Source organism: Mauremys reevesii, linkage group 2 (assembly GCF_016161935.1).
Source record: "Mauremys reevesii isolate NIE-2019 linkage group 2, ASM1616193v1, whole genome shotgun sequence".
Taxonomy (NCBI): Eukaryota; Metazoa; Chordata; order Testudines; family Geoemydidae; genus Mauremys; species Mauremys reevesii.
Genome location: NC_052624.1, coordinates 197,330,094 through 197,340,338, shown reverse-complemented (window position 1 = coordinate 197,340,338; position 10,245 = coordinate 197,330,094). Strand labels below are relative to the sequence as shown.

At 43.1% G+C, this 10,245-nt stretch overlaps 1 protein-coding gene across 2 annotated transcripts in view; it reads left to right on the top strand.

Moving 5' to 3' along the window:
* Positions 1 to 1,585: 1,585 nt before the first annotated feature.
* Positions 1,586 to 10,245, top strand: part of LDLRAD4 (low density lipoprotein receptor class A domain containing 4) — a 234,892-nt gene continuing 226,232 nt past the window's right edge. Inside the window, exon 1 of one of the 2 annotated variants that reach the window (XM_039525321.1) lies at positions 1,586 to 1,982. In XM_039525321.1, the coding sequence (XP_039381255.1) occupies positions 1,943 to 1,982 (40 nt within the window). In that variant the 5' untranslated portion in view covers positions 1,586 to 1,942. The remainder of the gene's footprint in view (positions 1,983 to 10,245) is intronic. The other variant, XM_039525329.1, reaches the window with a different exon arrangement.

Below are 10,245 nucleotides of genomic sequence, written 5' to 3'. Positions count from 1 at the left end.
CCCTGAAGTACTTGGTGGTGGCCATTGACAGAGACAATATATTGGACTAGCTGGACCTGGTATGACAATTCCTGTGTTCCTGTGGAGACTCTTCTCAGGTCACAACATGTGGGCCAGTGGAGAAACAATGTAGAATGGCTCTGCACAGAGACAGCTCAGCCCTGAGCGTGTCATTCAAGTAGGGAATGGTGCACCAGAGGTTGCTGCATGGAAGGGAGGAAGCTAAAGCGTCAATGGGTGGGTTGAGGGAGGAATGATCATAGTGGACCCCAGTTCTAAGCCCCCTTCAGCAGTCAACTTTCCTGTACCCCACAGCAATAAGTGCCCGAACCAGAGAATGTCTCAGATGCTGAAACATTACTTCATCCCTCTGGACTAATCTTGTTCCCAAAACACACAAAATACTTCCCTAGCTGCCAAAACCATCCCATATGCATCCTACTGTGTCCCCATAATGAGACTAAATGTATGTCCTAGTTGAAATAGTCTGGTCACCCTCCTACTTAACATACATAGTCATTCACAGATGCCTGTTTCTTAATTCTCCTAGAGAGAATAACAAGTACTGTGGAGAAGTTAGGCCCCCTTTGTCCTCAGGGACTCTCAACCTTTTTCTTTCTGAGGGCCCCCCAACATGCTCTAAAAACTCCACAGGCCACCAGTGCCACAAAAACTGGTTTTCTGCATATAAAAGCCAGGGCCAGTGTTAGGGGGTAGCCAGCAGGACAGTTGTCTGGGGTGCTATGTAACGGGGCCCCTGCAAAGCTACATTGCTCAGGCTTCAGCTGCAACCATGGGTGGCGAGGCTCAGGGCCCCATACGGTGGGGCTTCTGCCTTGGGCCCCAGAAAATCTAATGCTGTCCCTCTTGGCGGACCCCCTAAAACCTGCTCACAGCCCCCCAGGGGGCCAGGGGACCCCTGGTTGAGAATCACAACTCTATAACCAGTTTTTTAACCTTGCTAAGCATCTAGGTAGCATCTTCTGTGTTTCAACTGAGATTTTGAACAGGTTATTAACAGCACCTGTAGCAAAGCGGTTTTAACCATGGAAGACAATTGTTAGACGCACACATGCAGGTTCACAGTCTGCAGTACTCTGCATCTTGCTCCAGAAAAGAAGGGAAGCAGCTTTATAAATTGCTGCTAACCTCACTGTGATTGTGAATAGGCTAGACGGGAGATCCTTAAGTGTTTTTCCTTTTCCCTTTTAACTGCAATTTTGTTATTGTACTGTTGCCCCCATCTCTACTAAATATGGCTTTTGAAATGTAAATCATATCATGTTCTCAGCGATGCATCTGACACCCTCAGCACTGTTTCTCTTTGCACTTCAAAGAGCTGTGCGGTCACACTTTGCATCTCAGCAAAATCACAATATTTGCCTTCTGAAGATCTCCTTTAATGTGTACAATCAATCCCCGATCATGTGTTTTGGGTTTTTTTTGTTCTCTGGAGTCTATTAATATTAATGTTGCTAGAGGTCATCAGGAAACATAATCTCTTCTTTTTTAATTTCTCAGTGAGAGTGCCTGAAGGGGGAGAGAAGCACAAGAGAGACAAGACAATTGAACATCACAAGTGGCTCAGTCTGAAAAAATGATGCTGGATGAACTGTGGATTAGAACTAAATTTTAAAAAGGAAATACAATCTCAGTCTGACAATTGTCTTCACTTTCAAATTCATCATGGCCAAAATCCTCTGGCTGGACGGCTGAGGTGAGTGTCGTACGTTTGCTGTTTGGGCTCAGTGCATATCCCTTGTACCTACGGCTCAAAGGACCTGGGAGCAGGTGGGAATTGGATGATGCCAAATGCTGGAATGGGGAGAGAAATGGACTGTGACAAGCTAAGATGGAAGTGACTTGACAGCTTCAAGCCTAGCAGTTGCCTCTAGTAAGGACAGGTTAAGATTGGAATCACAAGTTTCGCTGAGAGAGCAGTATGCAGGAAGCTGGTTTTCAGGCCACAAATGCTTTCACAGGTAAGGACCTTTGTCGCTATCATTAAACTAATAATTTCTGGGCAGATTACTGTTGTTTGGGAAAATAAGTGGCATTAGTATGTGGCAGTAGACAGCACTTGTGGTGAGCATTACATTCACTGAAATAAATAATTCAACTCCTATAAGATAACAGAGACTAACTCAGCATTTGGTTCAGTTACTTTAAGTTCTTTGAAATTGATGGCTACGTGCCTTTGGAAGGGAGCCCCCAAACTTTGCTGATCCAAGTGTTTCACTGACAACTTGCCAAGGGCAGGAGGGGCCATCTAAATTGCATAAAACGTAGCAGGTTACAACTGCTTTTATTTTTAATATGGAAGTGAGTCCTGGAGCGACTACAGGTCTCAACAGGCAAAGTGCCCTGTCTTGTCTCAAGCAGAGCTGCTGCATATTGGATTTTGTAGTCTCCATGGGCTGTGTCTCCATACGCAAGTGGTGTCCATGGGCTGAATTTGCCATGTGATTGTCATTTGGGCCACTCTTGCTTTAGTTGCCAGGGTATTTAGCCAATAAAATAACTGGTTCAAATTTATTTTCCTGTAGGTGTGTTGGAAACAAAATAAGAAAGCAAATAAGGCTGTGCTTTCTTCTCAAGAAATCTTCTAGTGAAACTTCCATTAGAAATTCCATTATCATCTTTCCGTATGTCTCTCTTGATTTCTAATGGGGGTGGGGTGGTCAATAGACCTTGTTGCTTTGTTCCCGTGCCTACTGACCAACTGAGAACCAGCAGGAACTGGTTGAAAATTCTACTGGAATTTCTGTCTTTAGAAGAATTTAGATAATGGTCTAGTACCACAGCACAAATTAAGTATAGGACATGTAACGTGCATTTTCCCCATTTTAAAATCAGGTGATGAATTACTGGATTATTATTATTATTGGTTATTATGATTTTTTGGATACATATACCCAGGAAAGAATAATGTCCCTTTTTCAGAGCTACTTTCATCAATGCTCCCGGCTGGACTGGTAGTTTTTTCCAGGGGAAGAATCCCAGTTGCGCTTTCTGGTGGCGGCTTCCTCAGCACAGACATACTTACCACTCTTTCTTGCCTGAATTTGAGAGTAACCCTAAATCCAGTTATTTTTATATTGAAGAAACATGACTAGTGAACTAGGGTTTAAAGCTTTCTCTAAATGAGGTTATGTTGTCATGTAGTGTGGCGTGCAAGGTCCACTTTGTCTCATAAGGGATTACCTTTTCTTCCTCAAAACAAAAAACTATACTCTTAAGGATCTGCCCTCGCATAAAGGCATTGGGGACTCTTCCATAGTGAAGAGTTACTCAAGTGTTTAAATACGTTTATAGGTATATATGCACACACTGTACATTTAGGTGACTTGTAAAGGAACCAAGCTGAAAATGCATCCCTCTATGTTATGACAAGGAGAAAGGCATATTTTCTTCAAACTTGTTTCAAACTACTGTCTGCATTTGCTTTCTTGAGAATATTTGCTTCCTTGTTGTTATTTCAGTTCAATATCTAGAGATAAACAATGACATTCAGTGGACAGCTTGTGAGTTAATTGCATGGTAGGTGAGTATTCCTTAGAGAAATGCCCAGGAATGCATTTAAAGACATTTTTATTTTAATTTAACAGTTGCAATCAAAATGTAATGTTAGCCGTGTACTGTTGCTCCCCCAACCCACACTTACTTCAATTATGAGAGTGGGGGTTTAGCTTCACAACAAAGTAATACAATGATATCCTGCAGTTAGTGTAGTCTGTAGTGAGGGGGAGGGTGTGAGTGCATGAAAAAGGCAGTTGTTTGCCTCATTAGCATTTATATGTACAATAAAGAAGCTTTGAAATCTGTCAGGTATCTGAGGGGTAGCCGTGTTAGTCTGGTTCTGTAGAAGCAGCAAAGAATCCTGTGACACCTTATAGACTAACAGACGTTTTGCAGCATGAGCTTTCGTGGGTGAATACCCACTTCTTCGGATGCAAGTAGTGGAAATTTCCAGGGGCAGGTTTATATGTGCAAGCAAGAAGCAAGCTAGAGATAATGAGGTTAGTTCAATCAGGGAGGATGAGGCCCTGTTCTAGCAGTTGAGTGAAAACCAAGGGAGGAGAAACTGGTTCTGTAGTTGGCAAGCCCACAGAGGGGCATTGCTGGCATATGATGGCATATATTATATTGGTGGACGTGCAGGTGAATGAACCGGTGATGTTGTGGCTGATCTGGTTAGGTCCTGTGATGGTGTTGCTGGTGTAGATATGTGGGCAGAGTTGGCATCGAGGTTTGTTGCATGGATTGGTTCCTGAGCTAGAGTTACTATGGTGCGGTGTGCAGTTACTGGTGAGAATATGCTTCAGGTTGGCAGGTTGTCTGTGGGCGAGGACTGGCCTGCCACCCAAGGCCTGTGAAAGCGTGGGATCATTGTCCAGGATGGGTTGTAGATCCCTGATGATGCGCTGGAGGGGTTTTAGCTGGGGACTGTATGTGATGGCTAATGGAGTCCTGTTGGTTTCTTTCTTGGGTTTGTCTTGCAGTAGGAGGCTTCTGGGTACACGTCTGGCTCTGTTGATCTGTTTCCTTATTTCCTCGTGTGGGTACTGTAGTTTTGAGAATGCTTGGTGGAGATTTTGTAGGTGTTGGTCTCTGTCTGTGGCGTTAGAGCAGATGCGGTTGTACCTCAGTGCTTGGCTGTAGACAATGGATCTTGTGGTTTGCCCGGGATGGAAGCTGGAGGCATGAAAGTAGGCATAGCGGTCGGTAGGTTCACTTCAACCTCCCTGGCCACACAATAGCAGATCTTAAGGTGGCCATCCTGCAGCAAAAAAACTTCAGGACCAGACTTCAAAGAGAAACTGCTGAGCTCCAGTTCATCTGCAAATTTGACACCATCAGCTCAGGATTAAACAAAGACTGTGAATGGCTTGCCAACTACAGAACCAGTTTCTCCTCCCTTGGTTTTCACTCAACTGCTAGAACAGGGCCTCATCCTCCCTGATTGAACTAACCTCGTTATCTCTAGCTTGCTTCTTGCTTGCACATATAAACCTGCCCCTGGAAATTTCCACTACTTGCATCCGAAGAAGTGGTTATTCACCCACGAAAGCTCATGCTGCAAAATGTCTGTTAGTCTATAAGGTGTCACAGGATTCTTTGCTGCTTCTTTTGAAATCTGTGTCAGTGTTGAGCCTAGTAGTACTAAGTGAGAGCAACTATAGCTACAAGCAGACTAATCACTTTCACTTTACAGCTGAATTAAGTGTTGGTGGAAGGAACCTTGGAAGACAGTATGCTTTTGTTTATCCATTATGGTACACCATGGCTTACCAACAGGTTTTAACCCTGAACCTGGAAGGCCTACAGTTAAGATTAAGAGGGTAGTTCAGTCCAGTCTCCATGCTCATTTTGTTGGGACAGCTGTCAAGGCTTCCAAACTGTAATTTATTTATTTGTTTGGTGATTTGATCACTTGTCCCTAAGAAATGGACTGAAGTCATTAAATCACTTCATCTAGATAACCCAATAGCATCTGACAGTAACACAGCTTTTTGTCTGTAGTGACTATACACTGATCTGAATGGCTTACTTAGAGGTGAAAAGCTCAGTATTCCATTACCAGTTCCCTGAATTATCTAGTCCCTCAACAGAGAGTAGTCTTTGTCTAAATCTGCAACCCACTGTCCATTACCATTTCTTCTACTCAATAATAATAATTGATAAGAACCAGATTCAGTTTATTATATGTTCATGGTATTATTATTTTTACTCGAACAGCATTTAGTTGTGCCCTTCCTCCCCCTCCTTCTTCTCGTGTGATATTCTCTCTGTGGATAGAGATATAATAGATAGAAGTAAGTAAATAGTATAGACATGCTTGAGTGTTAAAGGAATATATTACCCATTCTGCTCTGTCCAACTATCGAGCGTTCTCAAGGTACTGTAAAAAGCACAATACTACATACATTTGTAATGACAGCTTTTAATAGCAATTAAAGTTAGGTCAAAGCGAGAACCATTTATCCAATTACCTCTGAAATTTGGGAATCTGGATAAACACAACGCAGAGCCAAACCACTCTTGGTATTGTCTTTACAAAACTTGACAAAGCTTTTGCAAAAACAAAGCCTGACTTTTCCTCATCTCCAAATATGTAGTTAACCTTTTTGAGGTAAATGCTGTAGGTAACCATCTTTCTCAAAAGTCAAGTCATTGGCAGCTCAGTGTAAAACAATATAAGCATTTTTCAAATCTGTCCTAGTAAATAAAATATAATAGCACAAAAGATACTATTAAAGGGAGTTGGAAATTCATTTATAGATTGACATTGGGCTACCACTCTGCCATAGTCACAAATTTACATGACTTTCTAGCAAGATGGCCATCACTGGCAGTAGGCTGAGATATCCAAATATAATGAAAGAATTACTTTTGAAAAAACACTACTTGAATGTACAGTAGAACATTCACTCTCCTCTCTGTGCCAGGCACATTTGCATCTGCCTCCTTAGGTCAGTTTGACCTTCCTGGACACTCAGGAATTGCTTGTACAATCACAATTCAGTAGCCTTTATTTTAATTCTGAATTGATTAATAGTTCTGTGGTAAAGCACAGTGAGTCCGGCTCCTGTGGGACCACAGTTTTAAGATTAATAGTGTAGAAATCACCCTTAGATTTGGAGGCTCTAGGAACACATGAAGAACGAAGACAGTCACCCCTCACACAATCATAAGTAAGAAGTTTTGTCTGTATTATAAGTTTTACTAAGCAGAGAATTAGCTTTACAATCTCACATTTGTGTATAAAACCGGAGAGGCCATTCAATAGCTTCTGCTGTATTCATACTCACATATCCAAAGATGCTATATAGAGTGTAGTGGATCTCTCAACAGGTAGTTGTCATAGAAGGATGGTTCCTGCTGGGGTTGTCCCAATGAGGTCTTCCCACTTTATCTCAGCTAGAACACCTCTTTTATCTTGTTGTTTTGACCATGTTCCAACACCTTATGCACATGCATGAGGGTTCCAACCCTCCTTGTTCTATCTGTACTTCCACACCCCAAGAATTTTGAGGGTGCTCCACTTTCTATAGGTCATTCTCTTATTTCTCCGTTTTCTTATTTGCATCTTATTAACATTTAAGTCAGCCTGTTTCCAGGGCAACCTGTGCTCAGAACAGAACTTTTCATGATGTTACAATCAGGTATTTTGTGGTCTATTTTTCTGTAAAATCACCTATTGGCACATTGTTTGTAGTAATCTTGTGGCTTTCTTGGCATAGGGTCAGTCTTAGGTCACCCACTCAAGTCAAGTCTCCGTAAGCCTGAGTCCTAGTGTGGCTAAGCTGAAATCTTACAGGCCTTAGCCTGTAGACCTTGCATTACTGCCTTGTTTTACTTATATACCTAATACACACTCATCACTCCTATATACTTGTCAACCTTATACTCCTATAGTCCTGTCCTACTTACACCTATTCATTTCACATTGATTATTTATGACATAACATAAGAGTTTACCGTGACAATAAGACACTTCAGTGGTCAAATGAACTAACTGGACACAATCCCCCGTTTGTGAATTTTCAAGATTAGTGTGTCACACACAAATTGCTCACTGCCTCTTAATTCTTGGGAGATACTGATTATATTTTGTTAATGCCCCTTAGCACGCAGATAATAGTAGATTGCATTCTGCTATAGTTATTAAATATTTGATTTGTAGATGTGTTATATGTTGAGCTCTGATAGTATTCTCTGCACTTCAGTACGCAGAAGAATACATGATCTTGATCTCTGCCCCAAGAGCTTACAATCTAAGTATATTGCACTCAGTAAGATTGAGAAAAACATAGTGAAATGAAACTAGTTTAAATATGGTAACGTATTCTTCACCGGTCTGTTTCTCAGGCTTAAATACTTTAAAATAATTGCTGTCATTACAGATAAGAGAGCCACTCATAAAGCTATTCAGCAATGACAGTGCCATATGATAGTGATAATTGTCAATTACAGCATTGTTAGATTTAAATCAATCTACCCTGGAATCTTCTAATCAATTACTGAACAAATATTGACTTTAGTAAGCTGTATTTTCCATATACAAATAGCCATTCATTTCATACAGATGGAGAATTTTATATTTTCAGTGGACCCTTTTATAGATTTTGATTCAGACAGCAGAATGTGTACTGAATACTTATTTGCCAGAAGGGACCATTCTGATCATCTAGTCTGACCTCCTGTATAACACAGGCCATAGAACTTCCCCAAAATAATTCCTAGGGCATATCTTTTAGAAAACATCCAATCATGACTTCAGAATTGTCAGTGATGGAGAGAGCCCATCATGACCCTTGGTAAATTGTTACAATGGTTAATTACTCTCGCCGTTCAAAATTCACGCCTTATTTCCATTTTGAATTTGTCTAGCTTCAGCTTTCAGCCATTGGATCATATTGTACCTTTCTTTGCTCCATTGAAAAGCACATTAGATATATTTCAATTTTTTTATCACAGTAAAAAGGGTGGATTTTCTTGACTGAGCAAAATGAATGCAGTGTTATTCAACTAAAACTCAGAAAATTAAAAGGGATACTTTAAAATGAAAATTGACTGTAAAAGCGCCATTGTAGTTTCTCCCTAATTAAACATGATTATTCATTTTATAAGGAAAAAAAGATGGGATATGAAAGTCCAGCTGTGTTCTTGCTGGTTCATGCATCATTACTAATGATGAAGATTTTGCATTTTGAATGTAGCAATTCATTTGATAATGCATGAGCCAGAAAAGAAGCCATTGCACATTGGCTCTGAGTGGCTGACAGGAGTAAGAAGCAATTACACTTACTTTTGTCAGTAAAGTAAACAGATAATACACAAGAAACAGATCTGTTGTGCAAAAAGGTGCTATTTGAAAATGTCAGTGCTCTTACCCTACCTGCACCGTAGTTAGTTCATCCTCAGATTTGGGGGCTGAACTATAATCAAGATCCACTGGGTAAGGAATGTCCTCTGGCTTCTAAATACCTGCTTTTTAAAATTAATCAATCTTCCTCCAAAAAATGAGAGAGAAGAAAGAAGTCACTTGTAATGCCTTGCATAAAACCCATGCTGGAGAGTAAAGAGTGCCAGAACAACTGGGCCCAAGATACCATGCCTGGACTGGCTTACTGGGCATGCTCCAATTGGAGGAGAGACTTAAAAGAGGGTGTCTTCAGCACAGCAGGAGGGCAGATGGAGAGAGGCAGACGTACACTCATTGCTGCTGAGGGATTACTCCAGGAAGGCATTGCAGAGGGAGGTCTGCAGCACAGAGCCGAGACTCCTGACCCTGCTGTGACCCGTGGACCGGGTCGCCAGGGACAACCATCAGCCACTATGCACCACAAGAGAAGGGGCACAGCAGTAGGAAGAGGCCCAGGGAAAAGTTGGGTTGCCAACTTTGTAATCACACAGAACTGAACACTCTTGCTCTGCCCTCTGCCCCAAGGCTGCCCCCTGCTCCCACCCCTTCTCTGAGGCCCTGCCCCCTCTCACTCCATTTCCCTCTCCCTCCGTCGCTCACTCTCACCCACCCTCACTCACTTTCACTGGGCTGAGGCAGGTGGTTGGGGTGCAGGAGGGGGTAAGGGGTCCGGCTGGGGGTGCGTGCTCCGGGGTGGGGTCAGAAATGAGGGGTTATGGGAGGGCGCTTTGGGCTGGGGCAGGGGGGGTGGAGTGTGGGAGGGGGTGAGGGCTCTGCCTGGGGGTGTGGGCTCTGGGGTCGAATACCTGGCCAATAGGAACTGTGGAGACAGTGCTCGGGGTGGGGGCAGTATGCGGAGCCCCCGTGGCCGCCCCGCGCCGAGGAGCTGGACATGCTGGCCGCTTCCGGGAGCCACGTGGAACCAAGGCAGGCAGGCAGGCTGCCTTAGCCCCACTGCACCATCAACCGGACTTTTAGCAGCCCAGTCAGCAGTGCTGACCGGCGCAACCAGAGTCCCTTTTCAATTGGGCGTTCCGGTCAACAAACAGACGTCTGGCAACCCTAGGGGAGAAGGTTAGCCTGACCTCAGGGAGCAGACTTGTGTATTACGGTGCTCAAGAGGGCCCCTGAGACAGAACACAGTGGACTGGTAGAGCCCAGGTTCCCCTATCCCATAACCGTTAGGCAGGCTGCCACCATGGACTGCAGCTGCCTGGCAGGAAGGCTCACCCCCACTCACACCACCATTTATGTAGGGCCTGCAGTGTGTTGTTTTTTTTCCTGCAGGGGGAGCCCAAGATAGTTACAGCCCATTC